Source organism: Gossypium hirsutum, chromosome A11 (assembly GCF_007990345.1).
Source record: "Gossypium hirsutum isolate 1008001.06 chromosome A11, Gossypium_hirsutum_v2.1, whole genome shotgun sequence".
Lineage (NCBI taxonomy): Eukaryota > Viridiplantae > Streptophyta > Magnoliopsida > Malvales > Malvaceae > Gossypium > Gossypium hirsutum.
Window position 1 is genome coordinate 119,493,115 of NC_053434.1, and position 20,252 is coordinate 119,513,366.

The 20,252-nt window shown below is 33.7% G+C and overlaps 3 protein-coding genes and 1 pseudogene across 5 annotated transcripts; all 4 read left to right on the top strand.

The window, feature by feature from the left end:
• The first annotated feature begins 1,370 nt into the window (after positions 1–1,370).
• On the top strand, positions 1,371–3,948 carry LOC107963020 (pre-rRNA-processing protein TSR2 homolog). Its single transcript, XM_016899622.2, has 4 exons — positions 1,371–1,685; positions 1,773–1,864; positions 2,671–2,778; positions 3,564–3,948. Exons 1-4 carry the CDS (start codon positions 1,505–1,507, stop codon positions 3,774–3,776), a joined length of 594 nt encoding a protein of 197 aa, XP_016755111.2. The 5' UTR covers positions 1,371–1,504; the 3' UTR covers positions 3,777–3,948.
• Positions 3,949–5,456: 1,508 nt separating this feature from the next.
• LOC107963029 (pentatricopeptide repeat-containing protein At3g12770) lies at positions 5,457–8,276 on the top strand. Its single transcript, XM_016899631.2, has one exon. The coding sequence runs from the start codon at positions 5,638–5,640 to the stop codon at positions 8,095–8,097; it is 2,460 nt and encodes an 819-aa protein (XP_016755120.2). The 5' UTR covers positions 5,457–5,637; the 3' UTR covers positions 8,098–8,276.
• Positions 8,277–8,872: 596 nt separating this feature from the next.
• Positions 8,873–16,318, top strand: LOC107963039 (disease resistance protein RUN1). 3 transcript variants are annotated; one of them, XR_001701863.2, is made up of 8 exons: positions 8,873–9,661; positions 9,847–10,945; positions 11,539–11,579; positions 12,016–12,256; positions 12,392–13,480; positions 13,573–14,302; positions 14,717–14,793; positions 14,873–16,318. XR_001701863.2 is itself a non-coding variant. In XM_016899645.2 (7 exons), the coding sequence occupies exons 1-6, from the start codon at positions 9,174–9,176 to the stop codon at positions 14,269–14,271; spliced, it is 3,657 nt and encodes a 1,218-aa protein (XP_016755134.1). In that variant the 5' UTR covers positions 8,873–9,173; the 3' UTR covers positions 14,272–14,302; positions 14,717–16,318. The 3 variants fall into 3 exon arrangements, 1 of the variants encoding a protein (XP_016755134.1); XR_001701862.2 differs by having other exon boundaries at positions 14,717–14,785; XM_016899645.2 differs by having other exon boundaries at positions 14,717–16,318.
• On the top strand, positions 14,793–18,981 carry LOC121209449 (putative pentatricopeptide repeat-containing protein At3g23330; annotated as a pseudogene).
• The last annotated feature ends 1,271 nt before the right edge of the window (positions 18,982–20,252 follow it).

The following is a 20,252-nucleotide window of genomic DNA, read 5'->3' on the forward strand; positions in this document are numbered from 1 at the left end:
ATTGATACATGCATGCAATATCGAAATGAAATTGGCCAATGGTATTTATACTATTATTTAAACTTTTGATAACGTTGGTGTCACCCTCAATCAGGGGCGGACCTAGGGGGAGTTGGAAAGGCTCCCAACCCCCCTAAAATGAAAATTTTTCCTTTTAAACCTTTTATAATTTATAAAATTTGAAATTAGTGATGATAAAATTGCACTTTGTCCCCTCAAAATGATAAAAAATTGATTGAATCCTCTAAAAATTATAGAGATATAGGCTATTAAAAATGATGAATTTGCATTTTTACTATAATCAAAATATATAATTTAATTCCGCTCCTCAAAAAATTTTTGATTTCACCTCTGCCTCCCCTAAATTGTATTTCTAGATCTGTCACTGCCCTCAATCGAGTCCCCGATTTGGTTAAAAAATTATGAGAATGCCCTTTCATAATTAAAATAAATAATATTATTTGAGGGTACTTTAGTTTTTTCATTTTAAAACAAACCAATAAAATACATATGGTAAGATTCACACCCACATCAATTGTATTAATAAAACCTTTAATTTACCATTCTACTAAAGTTTTATTTTGATATTTTTACACATTTTAATTTTATTGTGCACACTTTATTATCTGCATTAGTTGTATATCTATACTTACTATTATTTAAACTCTTAACTGAGTTCGTGTCACTCTCAACTAGGTCACCAACTTGGTTGAAAAATTACAATAATACCCTTCCGTAATTAAAATAAGTAATATTATTTAAGAGTATTTTAGTCTTTTCACTTTAAAACAAATAAATAAAAATATACACATAGTGGGATTCAAACTGACACCAATTGCATTAATAAACCCTTTAATTTACCATTCTACTAAAATTTTATTTTGATATTTTTATACCTTTTAATTTTATTATGTATACTTTTTTACCTCCATCAGTTGTATATATTAATAATATATTTGACTGAGTTGATGGCATAAATTAACTCGACACCGACTCAAGATTGATAACGATATCATGAAAAAAATTCAATTTAATTTTTTCATTTTAATAACATATATATTTAATGTGTTATTATAAATTAATTTCAAATCATATATTTCATTATTTATTATAGGCTACTTTTAAATACATATTTATGTTTTAAATTATTAGTTTCCACGCATATGCATGTAATGAAACTTCTAATTAATCGTAAGTTAAAAAAAAAAAATCAAATTGAACTGAACCGAACCGTCTATAGCTCCTCCTAGTTGGGCTTAGATTGAAATTTTAAATTCCAAAAGCCCAATTAAAACCCAACTTTAATTGGATTTTTTAAGACCCGGTCCAAACCATTTTCACTAAAACTCCACCTCTATCCATAACCGAATACTTTTATCCTCAATCCAAACAAGCCCATCTTCGATCACTTTGAAAACTCGTAGGGTTTTAGTTCTCTCATAGACAAACTAAATTGCAAAGAAACAAAAGGCGAACAGAGAAAAAGAAGGATTAAAAAAAATCAATGGAATCGAAGAAACTAACGGCGGAATCAGCCCCGGTATTCCAGGAAGGAATAAGCTTAATCCTCACTCGGTGGTCGGCTCTCACCGCCGCCGTTGAAAACGAGTGGGGCGGCCGTGATTCTCTCGGCAAAGCCAACGCCATCTGCACGGACGTCTTCGCATTCTTCACTGAAGCCAGAGGTAACTTTTATGTATATTATGATCAGTTATTTTTTTTTTATTTTCCAAAACCAGTAATTAAATTTGATTTTTTTTTTACTATCTCAGCGGAGCCGCTTTATATAGATGATTTGGAAAATCTTTTAGAGGAAGGTTTGCTTAGTCTTAATACGTTAGTTGAAGATGGCAGCATTGAGGAGGTATCTTCAATCTTCGATCTTAACCTTGGCTTGGCTTCAATTCAGGATACTATAGTCATTTCAATCTCTTATTTATGATGTTCGATGCTATAAATCTGGTACAACTGATACAAAAATTGCCTTAATTTAATCAAATCGAATCTATGTTGCTGACACTTAAAGAACATTGTGATATATTAGTTTATGAATGTGTACAGTATGGATGCTCCTTTGGTTTTTTAGTGTATTTTACAGAATGAACTATAACAAGGGGTAGTTTTTCTTTATTTTTTAAAAACCAACAGTTTAGGCTCAAATTCTTTGATCAAATTAAGTTTAACAACTTGTTGAATTGTTCTTTCGGGTTGTTTTTTGGAATATATACTTTCCTTTAGTGAAACGATCAAAATTTTGCATTGATGATTGATTTAATCGGGTTGGTTCCATCTAATTTTGTTATTCGATGTTGTTGTCACCTTAACTCATTGTGGCATATCAGTTTCTGAATGTGTTTTACAGAATAAGCTATACCAAGGGGCAGTTTTTAATCTTTAAAAAGCCAACATTTTAGGTCAAATCTTTGTTCAAGCTAAGTTGACATTTTGAGTTGTTCTTTGTGGTATTCTGTCGGAATATATATTTTCATTTATTCAACGTGCAACTTTTAATTGTTATTTACCTAGCATGTCTATGTTCAGCTCACCTTGGATACTTCACATTGATATAGGAGGTTGCCAAAAAACATGGCATACCCATGCTATACAATGGAACAAGTTCCTATAATGATTATGCATTAGAGATAATTCAATTCCTTCGACTTGTTACAGGTGGCTGAGAAATTAATGATTATGCATGAAGAGTGTTTGGAAGGTAACTATCAATCTGTTGAAAAACTGAGGACAATGAATCCTCCTCCAGTCGCTCATGTCCGACCGGTATTTTCTTGTTTAAACCCTTTAATGCCTATTAATATGTTTCGTTTTGAAGATAACATACTGCATACTATCTCTGTTGAAATTTGCTTCTGTTTATCTTTGCTTTCTTTAGATTTTGTTTCCTTTTTGTTTCCAATGCTTAGCAGCTATGTTGACATGTTAGGAAAGTCGCATTGTTCATATGAAAAAGATTTCTTCAGTGGTCTTAGAGGTGCAAGATACTAGTTACTATGTGATCATCAAGGAGCTCAGATTCTCACTATCAATTTGATTTGTGAAGTCTGATTATTTTATTGCTTTTCTGAGTTTAGTTCTGTTTCTTAATATTAAAAACTTGACATAAAATTAATAGATGAAAAAGGAAAAGAAAAAGTGTTGGTTCATACTTGCTACTTCTGGGGTTACCTTCAACTCCGCATCTTCCAATCCCCTTCTCGATGTGGAAAGGTTTATACTATTAAAACCTTAGATCAATTATGATGGATGGTATATTCTGAAATGGAATGGTTTATACTGCTTGCCTCCCCCCCCCCCCCCCCAATTTTAATGGCATGGCATGGCCTCTCATAAAATAACAACTGCATTTGGATGGTGGAACTATTAAAAAGGTTTCACCTACAGTTTTCTCTCTCAAATATTCTTCCCATGATTGGTTCTTACATGATGGATTCTTTGCTTACTAACAAAAGGTTACAAAAGATTACCGAGTCATCATATAAGGTGTAGATTTATGGGTTGAAATTGTTTATTATTCTTCTCATGGATTCATATTATTTTTATCCTAGAGTAACGACGAAGATGAGGATGACGATGATGATGAAAATGATAGCATGAGTGCAGACATCGCGGCAAACATGATGGTGGATGTACCGAACTCTCAGTCAAGTTTGAATCCAGTTAGTATGCTTACAGAAGAGCCAAAGCAAAACCAGTCAGCTGAAGCTGAAGACGGTTGGGTTGTAGTTTCATCCCGGAAAAACAAAGGTAGAAGGAATTAAGTCATAATTTTTGTTACCCCTGCTCCCTATTCCTGGTATATACATGTTTTCTCTAGACATTTTTGGTGCTCTAATTATTAGTGTTTGTAACTTTTTTTTAAAAATCTTATATTGAAAGAAGGTTACTGTACTGGTATGTTGTTGGATTGAAATAGATATGATTTTGCTTGGATTTTGTTTTCACACCAATTTTAGAACCGGATTTTTTTTAATAGTAATCTCATTATAGATTCTTATAATATATGTTATTTTTGAAACAATTCCTAGAATTACCCATAGCCTCTCTTCAACCCTTAAATAGGAGGATAATGCGTTTTAGCGCACTCGAACGCATGTCCTGCACTGACAACAACATCGATACTAATCAAGCTAAGACTCAATTAGTTTAGAACTCAGAATTTAAATCACAGCTGAAATGCGATTTTAGGTCATTATTTTGTATCTTTGTTATTGATATACTATTGATATTTATCGTAATTGACCGTTGTATAGCTTTCTTTATTTCTGCAATATTGATAGAAGTGAAGGAACCGGAAACGTATTCGTGTCCTTGAAAATAATACCAACATGAAATCAATACAGAAAATACTAAATTCCCACTCTCCCATGGTTCCTGATTTATGGTTCATGACCAAAGAAGGCAATGCATTTTGAAAATAAAAGTTCAATCCTATATTAGGAAGTAAAATAAAAAGGACGGCAAATTACTCAAGTGTATTCAACTTTAGCAAGTTATAAAATAATTATCGAATTATTTAAATGTGATCATTTAACTTATTTGATTGTTAAGTTTTTTCTTTTAAAAGTCTGATTAGTAAGCTTCGAGTGACGATTCGATGATCGATATAGTGAAATAATACTTATAAATGAGTAGAACATATCTCAAATTTAAGCTGATTTAATGGTCGGTATTGAAGATCGGAGAAAAAAATTGTTTAGAGTTTAGTTTGTAAATTTGTAACTTTCAAAACTATTTTATGAAAAGAAAAAACTAAAGCATAAAAGAGGAGGGGAAATTTGCCCTTTTGATTGGTATTGGAAGTGAGAATGGAGAAGATCATATAATAAAGATTTTAACTATTTTATGACTTAAACGAAAATTTTTGAACGATTTAATGATAATTTTATAACTTTTTAAAATGGAGTAATCAAAACATCAACTTACTAGTAATTCAGTGACTTCAAATGTATTTCAATTCTCATATAAGTAATTAAATTATCAATTTTGTTTTATTTTACTCAAAAGATGCATATTTTACTTGAAAGGTATGCATTTTATTCAAAAAAAAATGTATAGGTCTAATAAAAACTACCATATCTCATTTGATATTATTATTTTTGATTAAATTAAGACAAAATTGGTGGTGTAAGTATTATTTTCGATTAAATAAAACTTAAAATTATATGAACTATTCTAATCAAAATTAATAATTACAATTAACCCCGATTTACTAATCATAATAAATTTAAGAGAGATCTAAAGAAGATATATTTTACCAACACAACTTAAAACTCATTAAAAAACACAATCAGGCCATAGTATTAGTTTTTTTTTTTTGCTTAAAATCCCAGTATTTAGTGACCATATTGAGTTTCAACTGCATTAAAATATTTAGATAAGAATTTTAATGAAAAAAAAAACCTTATATACACTTATTCTTTTCGGACAAAAAATTAAAATAGAGATATTTTTTTTACAATTCAGGCACCATTAATAAGAATAAATCATTGTTAATTAATCCACTAAATTCAGTAGTTGGATGAACCCTAGGTTGCTATGAAGCTATTAGGCCTTAGAACTTTAAGAAATTCAATGGCTTTAGTTAAAAAGAAAGCACTTTAACTCAAATTCCACTCTCTTATGATCTCCTTTATGCCTTCCCCCAATCTTAATACTCATAATTTTCTTTACAAAGTACCCTTCAAGTTTCTCTCTTTGCACTCATTTTCAAGTATAAACAATGCCAACTTTAATCATCTCCCTCTCGATATTCAGAGATTCTTGTCACTTTTACATGAATTCTCAAATACCCTTTTGTCTGTTAAATCTATCCATGCCCAGATTATCACGAATTCTGTATCTAAACACCATTTTTTGTCATCCAATTTGGTTAGAAGTTATAGTGAACTGGGTTGTTTGGGGCTTGCCAGGAAAGTGTTTGATAAAATTCCTCAACCAAAACCCATTCTTTGTAATTCAATGCTTAATGGGTATTTGAGAAATCAGTGTTATAAGGAAACTATTGAGTTGTTTGAACTAATGGGGGCTTCAGATTGGGGATTCGATAGTTATTCGTGTAATTTTGTGTTGAAGGCTTGTATGGAACTAGAAGATTATGAAAGGGGAAGGGAAGTAATCAAGAGAGCTGCGGATCATAGAGTGGATGGTGATAAGTTTTTGGGAAGTTCAATGGTTAATTTCTTTATGAAATTCGGTGATTTCGATAGTGCGAGACTGGTTTTTAATCAGATGATCAGCAGAGATGTTGTTTGTTGGAATTCAATGATTGGTGGTTATGTAAAGGGATGTTACTATGTTGCAGCTTTTGATTTGTTTCTTGAGATGATTCTTTGTGGTGTTAGGCCAAGTGCTATAACCATGGTCAGTTTGGTTCAAGCTTGTGGAGGAACGAGGAATTTAGAACTAGGGAAACGCGTTCATGGATTGGTTCTTGTATTCGGATTGGGAACTGATGTTTTAGTGCATACTGCATTGATTGATATGTATAGTAAGTTGGGTGAACATGAAAGAGCTCAATCAGTTTTCGATATCATGCCTGCAAAAACTCTGGTTTCATGGAATGTTATAATCTCAGGGTATGTTCAGAATTGTTTGGTATATGAAGCTTTCGATCTGTTTCAGAAATTAATATTAACTGGTGGTGGTTTCGATTCAGGAACCATAATTAGCCTCCTCCAAGGTTGTGCTCAAGTGGCAGATTTGGAAAGTGGGAAGGTTCTCCATGGTTATATTTTCCGGAAAGGCCTCGACATAAACGTTATTTTGTGTACAGCATTAGTAGATTTGTATTCCAAGTGTGGTGCCTTAAAGGAGGCAACTTTTGTGTTTGATAGGATGAAGAATCGAAATGTGATTACATGGACTGCTATGCTTGTCGGATTAGCACAAAATGGCCACGCCGAAGATGCCATAAGATTATTTGGTAAGATGCAAGAAGAGGGAGGCACTGCAAATTCTACAACTTTGGTTAGTTTAGTCCACTGTTGTGCACACTTGGGTTCATTGAAGAAAGGAAGGAGTGTGCATGCTCGATTGTTACGGCATGGTTATGCTTTCGACGTAGTTAACAGGACAGCCTTGATTGATATGTATGCCAAGTGTGGAAACATTAACTATGCTGAGAGGTTATTCGAAGATGTGTCCTTTCTTAAAGATGTTATATCATGGAATTCTATGATCACAGGCTATGGCATGCATGGTCAAGGACACAAAGCTCTTGATCTCTATCACCGAATGTTAGATGAGGGACTCAAGCCGAATAAAACTACATTTGTCTCTCTTCTATCCGCTTGTAGTCACTCAGGGCTCGTGGACCAAGGAAGAAGATTGTTTCTGAGCATGGAAAGCGACCATAACATCAGGGCTAATGAGAAGCATTATGCTTGCTATGTCGATCTTCTTAGCAGAGCAGGACATATCGAAGAAGCGGAGGTATTGATCAATCAAATGCCCTTTCAATCGAGCCGTGAAGTTTTCGAAGCATTGCTAAATGGTTGTAGAATGCACAAGAACATTGATATCGGCATAAAAGCTGCAGACTATTTATTAAGTTTGGACGCAACAAACCCGGGTATTTACATCATGTTATCAAACATATATGCTGAAGCAAGGAGATGGGATGCAGTAGATCATATTCGAGGTTTCATGAGGGGACGCGGACTGAAAAAAACACCAGGATGCAGCCTGATTGAAGTTGGAAAACAGCTCCATGCGTTTTTCGCTGGTGAAGATTCACATCCGAACTCGGTCGAAATTGATCGGATTCTCGAGAACTTGAAATCAGAACTTGAAGCTTTAGGTTATGTACCGGATACAAGTTGTGTTCTTCGTGACGTAGATGAGGCGATGAAGATCAAATCACTGTGGAGGCATAGTGAGAGGTTAGCTATCGCTTTCGGACTTTTACATACACCGGCAGGAAGCTTGATAAGGATCAGTAAGAACCTCCGTGTATGTGGTGATTGCCATACAGTGACTAAATATATATCAAAGGTGGTAAAGAGGGAGATTATCGTAAGAGATGCTAACCGTTTCCATCACTTTGTTGATGGAAAATGTTCTTGCAATGATTATTGGTGAAAATGATTTGATTGCGATGTTAAAATATTTAATCCTCAGGCCTGCATTGAAACTGTGATACTATCTGCTTTTCACTTTGGTCTCTACAGAAACCTGCAAAAGGCAAGATTATTAAATAAATTATTAAAAAATTTATAAAATTATTAAAATAGAAGAAAACGGTTCTATTAGCCATTCAACCCTTTTTCTTTTTACCAGTTTTTTCAGCATCAGTTTTGAATTATTGGACAGGAGATGAAAAATTATTTTATGAACATTTTCTCATCATATCACCTCTTTTTAATTATATAATGATATTTCAATAATTTTTCTGGTATGTAATTTTGATAACTTTTTTTTACCCTGAACTATAAATTTTGAACTTCAAACTCAAAACAATGAAATCTTAAACTTAGAATTCTAAATTTAAACTTTAAACTTTAAATCTCAAACCTTAAATCATAAATTCGAACTTAAATTTGAATCCTGAATCCCGAACTTAAAATCTTAAATATTGAATATGTTTTGAGTTTGAAGTTTAAAATTTCGAGTTTAAAGTTCATATTCATGTTTGAGATTTTGAGTTTAAGGTTTAGATTTAAAATTTTGGGGTCGAGATTTGAGTTTAAAGTTTAAATTTAAAATAAAAAATTATTAAAATTACGTTTCCATAACATAAAATAAATAATTGAAAAGGCAATATTCATAATATTTAATTCTTTTTTGTTTTTTAATACGGAAGAAACATTATATCTTTACTTAGTATTGTTTGTAATAAAAAAAGACAAACCGTCAAACACTTTAATGAAAGTAGGTTCCTCTTTGTGAACTCTCACCTTCTTGGTTTCTTCGTAGAAAAACACATCATATCACGTCTATGACCCCACTTTCCACTGCTACGCGTTTTTTTCTTGGAAAAAGGGAAGGTGAGAAATGTATTGAGAACTTTTGCTTACAAAACTTTTTTCTTCCCTGGACATTTGAACTGTTTTTCGCTTTCTCGTTGCTTATACATACTAATTGTTGCTGGTTTCTTTCTGGGTATTGGGCGTTTTGTTCTCTGATTTTGAGCGGCAAATTTCTTCTGATACATTGTCATGATGTCGATAGCTTCAATTCCCTCATCCATTTCTAGGAAGAAATATGATGTTTTCTTGAGTTTTAGAGGTGAAGATACCCGCAGGAACTTCACGGATCATCTCTATCATGCTCTAAGGAGAAGTGGGATTGTCACTTTCAAAGATGATCTAAAGCTGGAGGCGGGTGAAGAGATCACACCAGGAATTCTCAAAGCAGTTCAGCAATCATGGTGCTCGATAATCGTTTTCTCTGAAACTTATGCCTTTTCAAGTTGTTGCTTGGAGGAGCTTGCTGAGATTGTTAAACAACATAACAACGACGGCCATAAAGTTTTTCCAATTTTTTACAATGTTGATCCATCTGATTTTAAAAAACAGAAAGGTAAAGTTGATGAAGCCTTTGCCAAACACGAAGAGAGATACAAGGAAGATAAAGAAAAGCTCCAAAGGTGGCGAGATGCTTTGACTGAAGTGGCTAGCATCAGGGGATGGCATTTAAATAACAGGTATTCTTTCTTTTCTAGTTTTAATGGCATCAGGGGATTACATGTGTTTAATTGTAAAGTTCAATTTTTCTACTAAAGAGCAAGTTGTGTCATCTTGCTTTTTGTTTGCTTCTAAACTATATTGTTCATTGAAATAGAAAAAAAGAGCATTTGAAAGATATCAACAAAATTATATTTCTTTGTAGACATGAAATGGAATTTATTGGAGACATTGTTAAGAAGATATCAGCGAAATTATGTCAGACATATCCGGTTGTTCATGATGAGTTGGTTGGAATTAGTTTACATTTGGAGGAGTTGTATCCGAAAATAAACATTGGGGAAGACGATGTCCGCATTATAGGAATTTGTGGAATGGGTGGTATTGGTAAAACAACTCTTGCAAGGGTCGTTTACACTCAAATGTCTCCTCATTTTGAAGGTAAAAGCTTTCTTGCTGATGTTCGAGAAGCTTCAAACAAATGTGGACTTGTTTCTTTACAAAAACAACTTCTTTCTCAAATCTTGCCAGATGAATGCTTCAATTTTTTCAATGTTCATGAAGGGAATGCCATAATTAGCCACAAGTTGTCTCATAAAAAAGTTCTTGTTATTCTTGATGATGTTGATAACTTACAACACTTGAAATGCTTGGTTGGAAGGTGTAATTGGTTCGGTTTAGGGAGTCGAATCATTGTAACAACAAGAGATGAACATTTGCTCCGATCTTATGGAGTCGATGGTGTGTATAAGCCTGCAACATTGAATCCTGATGATGCACTTAGACTTTTCAATTTGAAAGCTTTTCCTAGTGATATAGTGCCAAAAGATGATTTCATTAAGCTTTCTGAACATGTTGTACGTTATGCTGGTGGTCTCCCCTTAGCTCTTGAAGTTTTGGGTTCTTTTTTGTACGGTAGAGATGTAGCTCAATGGAGAAGTGCAGTCGAAAGGCTTAAAGGAGATTCTAACAAAGAAATTCTCAATACACTTCGAATCAGCTTTGATGGATTGGAAGAAAGGGAGAAGAATATATTTCTAGACATAGCATGCTTCTTCAACGGGGAGGAGAAAGATTTTGTAATGAAAGTATTGGATGGTTGTGAGTTTTTCTCAGATATTGGAATAGATGTTCTCATTAAGAAATCTCTCATAAAAGTTCATGAAGACAAGTATTTGTGGATGCATAACCTGATACAAACAATGGGAAGACAAATTGTTAGGGAAAAATCTATCGATGAACCTGGAAAACGTTGCAGGTTGTGGGAGGAAAGAGATGTTTATCATGTGCTAACAAAAAACACTGTAAGTCATTACATTGAAATTGCATTATATATATTCCGACTCGAATTCAATTGGTTAACGTTATGTTTTAAGAGGTGACATTCAGTAGATTTTAGGTTCAATTTGAATCTTGCAGTCATTCCATTTATCACTATTATGCTTTTTGGTACAAAACACATGGACCTTACAGGAGGTTTGAGAGTTTCATTAGGCATAACATACATTATTATAACCACTTATTTGTATATATTTATTGAGTTAAATAAATTATCTATTTACATTGTCAAGAATAACTGGTGAAAAAATGTCTATAACTCATTTTTACAACTTCATATTTATGAAGTTTTGTTTTAAATGCTTGATCGAGTAAAACAAATAGATCAGTTCATCATCTTTCTAAATATATGTCATTTTAAATCTTTTTGTTGATTATAAGTATTAATAAGACTTATGCAGTATGTATAATCAAGAATACTTCTATTTGTTATATTCCTAAATATATGTATAATTTTGAACATGCTACGATAAATATAAATGTAAGTTTTCACAAATTTGATTGGATAGTTTAAAACCATTATTTTTCTGTCTTTTTATGTTTTACTCTTGATGTTTAGGCTACAGAAGTGATTGAAGGTGTGATCATCGATATTAAGAGGTAGGAAAACATCTATAAACATGTATCTATGCATATTATTAGTAATGTTGTTATTTTTATTTTTGTAAAAAAGTAAGAAATTAAAAAGCATTGACAAAATTTTTAACCGCTTAATTCTTTTTAAAAAAAGAAAAAGAGTTAGTGATGTGTTGGTGAATTTGTTCCAATTCTTTCAAGCTATGTTATTTGGACTCAGATGTAGGTGTTAAGTATGAATTTGTGTTTGACTCAAGTATGTTCGATTTTCTTTTTAAGTGTTTTATATATTTGAAGAGTCTTTGAAATATCATATTTTTATACCTATGTTATAATACGAGTCAGACATGAGTGTTGGACATGTCTATTTTAAGAAAAAAAGGTTGCTGAAGCAACATAATTGTAGAGAATTTGTTTTCTATATCTTGAATCTCCTCTTTGTTTTGCCCATGGTTATCAGGGAGTCGAACAAGATGCTCAATTTGAGTGTCGATGCCTTCTTAAAGATGAAAAAGTTGAGATTGCTCAAAGTCCTTTGCCTCTCGAATTGTTATGATCTCAAATATATTTCTAATGAGTTACGACTTTTAGATTGGAAAGAATGTCCTTTAAGATTATTACCTTCAAGCTTCAAACCGGATAACCTTGTTGCACTTATCTTGTCATACAGTTGCATTGAACAACTATGGAAGGGAAATAGAGTAAGAATTAATTAATCCCATCGTTGTGTTTTTGTTTATTTTAAGTTGAATGATTCAAATTTTATTATGATAGAAAAATAACAAGAAAAAATTAGTCTTTTATCTTTCTTTCTAATTTATTATTGTTTTCAACAGTCCTTGTATAAATTGAAAATGGTCAATCTTGAAGGGTCCCGAAACCTGATCAAGACACCAGACTTCACAACAGCCACATATCTTGAAGTATTGATTTTGGAAGGTTGTACGAGATTAGCACATGTTCATCCATCAATCGGAGTGCTTAAGAGCCTTAAACTTTTGAATTTAAGAGGCTGTAGAAGTCTTAGGAGTCTTCCAACCAAAATTGGAATGGAATCTCTTGAAACATTAATTCTTTCGGGTTGTTCAAATCTTGTAAGGTTTCCAGAGATTGATGGGAAAATGGAATGTCTAAAAAGTCTTGATCTTTCTGGTTGTTATAAAGTTGAAAATTTGCCAGAGAGTTTACAGCAATTAGAATTTTTGGAAGAGCTTGACTTAAGTGAAACAGCTATAACAAAACTACCATCCTTCATTTTTCAATTGAAAAATCTTAAAGTTTTGTCTTTCAATGGATGCAAGGTACCATCTAAGTTGCAAAGAAATCTTTCTTCTCTTTTCAAGGTAATTCAAAGAGGAAGGATGAGTTCCATGGCTCTGATGTTGCCTTCTTTGTCCAGATTAAGAGAGTTGAATCTAAGGTATAGCAATCTTCGGGAAGGAGACATTCCTAATGATCTTTCTTGTTTATCCTCTTTGAAAAAACTTGATCTTAGTGGTAACAGTTTCAGCAACATACCCGTGTCTCTTATGCGACTCTCCAAGCTTCAATATCTTGGATTGTCAAATTGCAATGTTCGCAATCTTTGTGAAGCAGATATTCCAAGTGATATTTCTGGTCTATCCTCTTTGATATTACTTGATCTTAGTGGGAACAATTTCATTGGCATTCCTTCAGCTCTTACTCGACTTTCCAAGCTTAAAACCCTTCGATTGTCAAATTGCAAGGAGCTTAAATCGGTGCCTGAGCTTCTAACAAGTATAGAAGATGTGCGGTTAGATGGTTGTGCTTCGCTTGAAGTAGTTGAACCTGCAAGTCCATTGGATGTACCCAATTTAGTGGGTTCGACTTTCATTAAAGCGGTTAACTGCTATAGATTGGTAGAGAACATCAACGCATTAACATTGCTGAAAAAACATCTTAAGGTCAACTGATCTCTCTTATTTTTCGCTTATAGAATCTCATACTTGATAATTTTTGGTTCTAGTTACCAAACGACTGGTGTTTTATTTTGCAGCCATTTGCAAATTCAAAAAAAATATTTGATGTTATTATGCCTGGAAGTGAAATCCCAGAATGGTTTAGCCGACAGACAGGTGGCTCTTCAATTAAGATACCTCTACCTCTCAATATTCAAAATGATAGTCAATGGATAGGAGTTGCTGGGTGTTGCATTTTTGTCAATGATAATGCTTCTAGGGATGAGGAGTTTATTATCTGTAGAGCGGTTATCCATTGTAGAAAATCTGGACAAGTTGATGAGAGTGACTGGTTGGGCTGGTTGTTAGGTAAACAAAATAACCAGCCTATAACGAAGGATCACCTTTTTCTTCGTTATTGGTCACGTGACAAATTATATCCATTTTCCTTGGAAGATGAAAGTGAAACAAAGAATTTATCAACAATAGATTGCTCAGAACAGGAATGCAATGAGCTTGAGCTGTCTTTCACAAACCCAATTGGTCCCGGTGTTAAGGTGAAGAAGTGTGGTGTTAGAATAGTGTATGAGAAAGATTTGGAAGAGATGGATCAATTAAAAGAGCAGCATAGCCATAGCAGTCAATGTTCTGCAAATTTTGAAGATATTCATCAACACTCTGCCGATAACGATGGATCAATAGGTAGCACTTCCCTTGTAAAACGAAAGCGTAATATCTACGAGGAGATGAAGAAGGTCTGCAACCAAAACGGACAAAAGAAATTTTCAATTTTCTAAGGGGCCGATCTTGCAAGAAGCATTAATTGTGGTAAACTACTTTACTAGCCTTATCCTATTAAATCTTTCTCTAGACATTTTTATCTACCTTGTTTACTATTTTTTTTGATAGAATACCTTATTTATATCTTTTTTATTTTATTTAAAGTACACATTTTGGAAATCTTTACTCAACATATATTTTGATAAAGATTATGAGATATGATTCTTAAAATATATATATATACACATATATAAACAACTCTAAAAATTTGAGTATAAACATGTTGAACATGATCTAGTATTCTGCACATATCTCAGATTTGGGTGACAGTTTCTCATACCATTTAAATTTTTTTCATATAATTCAAATTTTTTATATGATTGAAACTCATAAAGTTTGATGGATTTTTTTTTTTTTGGTTACATTTTATGTTATATGGATAAACTTACATCTATATTGTAGGTGGAAGAAAAAATAGTCAACTTTGAGACAAAAATGTGGAGAAAGATGGAATGCTCCATGAGGAAGCAGGTAATAAGGTGAAAATCCTGTGATAACGGGATGTTACTATGATGAAGCTTTTGATCTGTTTCTTGACATGGTTTTATGTGGTGTTAGGCCAAGTGCTGTAACCGTGGTCAGTTTGGTTCAAGCTTGTGGGGTGTGTTCAAGGATTCCTTCTCGTATTTGGAATGGGAACTGATGTTTTGGTGCTCACTGCATTCGTTGATATGTATAGTAAGATGGGTGAACATAAAAGAGCTCGATCAGTTTTCATTTTTCAATATCATGCCTGCAAAAAATCTGGTTTCATGGAATGTTATCATCTCAGGGTATGCTCAGAATTGTTTAGTAAACGAATCTTTCTATCTGTTTCGGAAATTAGTATTAACTGGTGGCAGTTTTGATTGAGGAACCATAATTAGCCTTCTCCAAGGTTGTGCTCAACTAGCAGATTTGGAAACTGGGAAGGTTCTCCATGGCTATACTTTTCGGAAAGGCCTCATCATGAACCTTATTTTGTGTACATCAATAGTAGATTTGTATTCCAAGTGTGACGCCTTAAAGGAGGCAAATTTCGTGTTTGATAGGATGAAGAATTGGAATGTGATTACCTGAATTGCTATGCTTGTTGGATTAATACAAAACAGGCACGCCGAAGATGGCATAAGATTAATACAACTCTGGTTAGTTTAGTCCATTGTTGTGCACACTTGGGTTTGTTGAAGAAAGGAAGGAGTGTCCATGCTTGATTGTTGCGGCATGGTTATGCTTTCAATATAGTTAACTGGACAGCCTTGATCAATATGTATGCCAAGTGTGGAAACATTAACTATGCCAATAGGGTATTCGAAGATGTGTCCTTTCTTAAAGATGTTATATCATGGAATTCTATGATCACAGGCTAAGGCATGCATGGTTAAGGACACAAAGCTCTTGATCTCTATCGCCAAATTTTAGATGAGAAACTCAAGCCGAATAAAACTACATTTGTCTCTCTTCTATCCGCTTGTAGTCACTTGGGGCTTGTGGACCCGGGAAGAAGTTTGTTTCTGACCAGATGCAGAAACACATATTGGCATAAAAACCTCAGAATATTTATCGAGCCTGGACGCAACAAACCTGGGAATTTACATCATGTTAACGAACATATATGCTGAAGCAAGGAGATGGGGCGGAGTAGATCATATTTGAGGTCTCGTGAGAAGACAAGGACTAAAAAAACACCAGGATACAGCCTGATTGAAGTTGGAAAGCAGCTCCATGCCTTTTTTGCTGGCGACGATTCGCATCTGAATTTGGATGAAATCAATCAGATTCTCAAGAACATGAAATTATTACTCGAAGCTTTAGGTTACATGCCGGATACAATTCGTGTTCTTCATTACATGCCCTTTTTTTTTTATTGCTTTAGGACTTTTAAATGCACCAGCAGGAAGCTTGATAAGGATCACTAAGAACCTCCGTGTATTGCCATACGGTGATGGAGATTATCATAAGAGATGCTAACTCTTTCCATCACTTTGTTAATGGAAAATGTTCTTGCAATACTATTGCTGAAAAGGATATGACTGCATTGAAACTGTGATAGAAACTGCTGGTAATGAAGAGTATGAAAAATTATATAGCATATAAATGGAAAATGATAGCTTGGAAGGATCTCTCTCTTATATGTAAGAGCAGAGAACTTTGGATTATATAAATATTAAAATAGTAAAAATTTATATTATATTTTAATTATTACTTTTTCATAATCATGCTAATCTATAATTCTTAAGTGCATAAAACACAAACCGTCCGACACATTAATTAAAGTAGGCTCCACTTTGTCAACTCTCACCTTCTTGATTCCTTTTGGGAAAAGCATCACTGCTCATCTATGACCTCATGCGTTATTATTGGAAAAAGAAAAAGTGGGAAATGCATAGAGAAATTGCTTAGAAACCTTTGCTGTTCCCTGGAAATTTGAGCTGTTTTTCTTTCTTGTTGCTTATATACTTATTGTTTCTCGTTTCTTTCTGGGGTATTGGGTGGTTTGTTTTCTGGTTTTGAACACCAAACTGAGATACCTTTTTTCTTGTCGTACGTTGTCATGTTGTCGTTACCTTCAACTTCCTCATCTATTTCTAAAATGAAATATTGTAGAGCTGTTATCCACCGTAGACATTCTAGACAAGTCGATGAGAGTGACTGGGTCTGGTTGGGCTGGGTATCCGGTAAACAAAATAACCCGCCTATAACAAAGGATCTCCTTTTTCTTCGTTATTGGTCGCCTGACAAATTATATCCGTATTCCTTGGAAGATGAATGTGAATGAGGTTATTAATCTCTATTTTCTCCCTTACAAAATCTCATACTTGAGAATTTATGGTTTTAGTTACCAAACCACTTGTGTTTTATTTTGCAGTCATTTCCAAATTCAAGAAATTTGATTTCTATTATTATGCCCGGAAGTGAAAAGTGACTCTTCAATTAAGATACCCCTACCTATCAACCTTCGGAATGATAGTCAATGGATTGGAGTTGCTTCTTGCTGCGTTTTTGTCAATAATGATGCTTCAAGGGATGACGAGGTTATCCTTTGTGGAAAATTTATCCATTGTAGAAATTCTGAACAAGCCAGCTGTAATGGATCTATTTTTCGAGGTAAAAATCCTCGACAGATTACTTGGAGAGGCCGGTTGGTGGGTAGACGATCTAAGCAGCCCATAATTCGTTATTGGTCGCATGATAAATTATATCCATTTTCTTGGAGGATAAATATGATGACTGTGAGCTTGAGGTGTCTTTCATACATCCATGTAAACGCAATGCTAAGGTGATGAAGTGTGGTGTTAGAATAGTGTATGAGAAAGATTTGAAAGAAATAAAAGAGTTGCAGTGCCATACCACCCCATCTTCTCACATCCACCAACACTCTGCTCACAACCATGGATTAGTAGGTAGCACTTCTCACATAAAACGAAAACGTAATGTCTGCGAGGAAGCGGAGGAAGAATGGCTGCAACCAAAATGGATGCAAAAGATTTTCAATTTTATAATGGGTCAATCGGGGAAGAAGCATTAGCTTAGGTAAATTACTTGACCAATCTTTTCCTATTAATTTTTTACGCATCTCTGTTATTTACAAATTTTATTTCATTTAAAGTAATTATTCTAGACTAATTTACATATGAGATACGTTTATTATATACTAAATTTTTTTTAATCATACTTATATTAAACATGTACATATTCCATTGATAACATAGGCTTTATATCAATTAAAATTTTAGTCACTTAAAAGTAAAAGGGAGAAACGCATACAGAAATTTTTTAGAAAAGTCGATTGTTGTTCCTATAAATTTCATCTGTTTTTCTCTTTCCTCATGCTCATATATTTATTTGTGGAGTTAAAACTTTTCATTATCAGTGTACCACAATGATACAAAGACGAGATTTATCGAGTTATCAAGATGAATTTAAGTTTGGACATAAAATTTTAGTCAAACTCTATTTTTAGTCTCTATACCATATGTAAGTTGTAGATATTTTAATTTGAACAGTTTTAATTATGGTGGTCATTAATTATATGTAATTACAGTAATTCTGAGCATGCATGCAAGCTTGGTAATCACTTATCATCTTAATTTAATTGGTTTCATGGATTGAACAATTAACGGGCTTGACCCCTAGGGTGTTTTTTGTTGCCATAACCGTAACTTTGCCAGCCTCCAGCGGCGATAACAGTAGTATTGAAGGTTCATATGCACTGTGAAGAGATATAATTAAGAAATTAGAAACTGCATAGGTTGCTTGATCATCAGAATGAGATGATTCAGAGATCATCCTACAGTGTTTTACTACCCGATTGACATTTGCCTTGTAAACACAAATTACAGGAAGACCGATGTGAAGAATCATCAAGTAATAGTATTCCGCAAACCTGGTAGATTACGTATACAAGAGAACCAAAACATGGAAGAAGCAGAGAAGAAAAACACGCAGGAGAGAAGAAAGAAGAAGATGAGTGATATCAAACGAAGTGAATATTACCCATCCAAGTACTACTCCGAGTTTGCATATACACCTCAAATTTTCAGAGACCTGCTCTCTCATGTAGGATCCATCTACCTGGCCACCATTTTTCCTGTTCTACCTGCTACTATTCTAATTACCCATTTTGTCAGATACCATATATGCAATTTTCCACCTACTTCCGTTTATATTAGTTTATATTCTCTTAATTACTTCAGATACTATATATATATAGGCAGCAAACTAAAAATGCATAATAACACAATATCATTGGAGACTACAATGAATAGTCACCATCCAGCACTATCGCTTCTACTTTGGTGAGCACCACACGTCACATACTTGCCAAAAATAGATGCAAGGGCCAGTTGGGTCCTCTTCCCCTTTCGAATGTAGAATTGCAATGTTTTGGTCATGAGAAAGAAGGTGAAATCTCCATTAGAGGTGCAGGAAAATTATGATGTGACCATTGTAATTTTACTTTTTTTTTAACAAATTAACATATTCAAATATTAAACCAAAACCAAAACCAAAACCTCATTGAATATATATTCAAATATTTAATGGGAGCCAAGGCCCTGAAATCGCTCATTCATTCTTGAAGGGGCTGAGGAGCAAAAGTATGCTGTTACTTCTTTTTTCTTTTTCTGAGAAAAAAGGAGCCCAAACTGATTTTTAGTTGGAAAAATGGAGGGAAGACTATGAAATGTTGAAGGAATTGATAAGAGTAATCCCTGTACTAGGACGCCTACATAGTACAATTGTGTTTAACTCCATATTTTGAATCTAAATTCATAAGCACAACCTGTATAAACTAAATTTACATAAGAAGACTCAGTATAATTAAAATTAAAAGGAGTGATGAGATATTCAAATGCGAACGATTTGATGTATGGAGGAAAACTGAGGCTAGACACGATCGATGGATGGAGTGAAGACCACATTGAATTTATTAACGACATTATTAAATAGACGGCATGAAGGGACAATGCATGCAGCGTCCGTAAGCCAATGGGAGTGCAAGAAAGAATAATATTAGTAAAATGCGTCGTTGTTGGGTTTTTGAGCACTTTAACCGGGTAAAGTAAGAGCTTCAACAAAAGCTTTAACAGCAACGTATTATACCCGGATAAAATATGAAGGAAAAATGCTTGGAGTTCAAGCTTTTAGCTACTGTCAAGAATGAAGAATAGAACTTAGAAGTTTTTAGAAGGCAAAGAAAGATGGAGCATATGGAAAAAAATCTGATGATTTCATTCAAAAGAAACGTTGGCTCAAAGCCATTACATATACCAGTCATTGGCTGGTCAAATTCATCACCTAAACACTACCTAACTCCACTTATTACATTGGAACTTACAAAACTAAACTTGTACACTTAAGTAAAGTTGGTCATCAGCTCCTACATCATCAAATTACATCAAATGTAAGCTTAAACTAAGTTCAAAACAAACTAGAACACACTACATAAACTTGGTTA

Excerpts from the sequence above, each read along its gene's own strand:
- LOC107963029 (XM_016899631.2), top strand. The coding sequence starts at position 5,638 with ATGATCTCCTTTATGCCTTCCCCCAATCTTAATACTCATAATTTTCTT.
- LOC107963020 (XM_016899622.2), top strand. The coding sequence starts at position 1,505 with ATGGAATCGAAGAAACTAACGGCGGAATCAGCCCCGGTATTCCAGGAA. Across the intron at positions 1,865-2,670 it reads AAGATGGCAGCATTGAGGAG|GTGGCTGAGAAATTAATGAT; the intron begins GTATCTTCAATC and ends GACTTGTTACAG. Across the intron at positions 2,779-3,563 it reads CAGTCGCTCATGTCCGACCG|AGTAACGACGAAGATGAGGA; the intron begins GTATTTTCTTGT and ends TTTTTATCCTAG.
- LOC107963039 (XM_016899645.2), top strand. The coding sequence starts at position 9,174 with ATGATGTCGATAGCTTCAATTCCCTCATCCATTTCTAGGAAGAAATAT. Across the intron at positions 9,662-9,846 it reads GGATGGCATTTAAATAACAG|ACATGAAATGGAATTTATTG; the intron begins GTATTCTTTCTT and ends ATTTCTTTGTAG. Across the intron at positions 10,946-11,538 it reads ATGTGCTAACAAAAAACACT|GCTACAGAAGTGATTGAAGG; the intron begins GTAAGTCATTAC and ends CTTGATGTTTAG.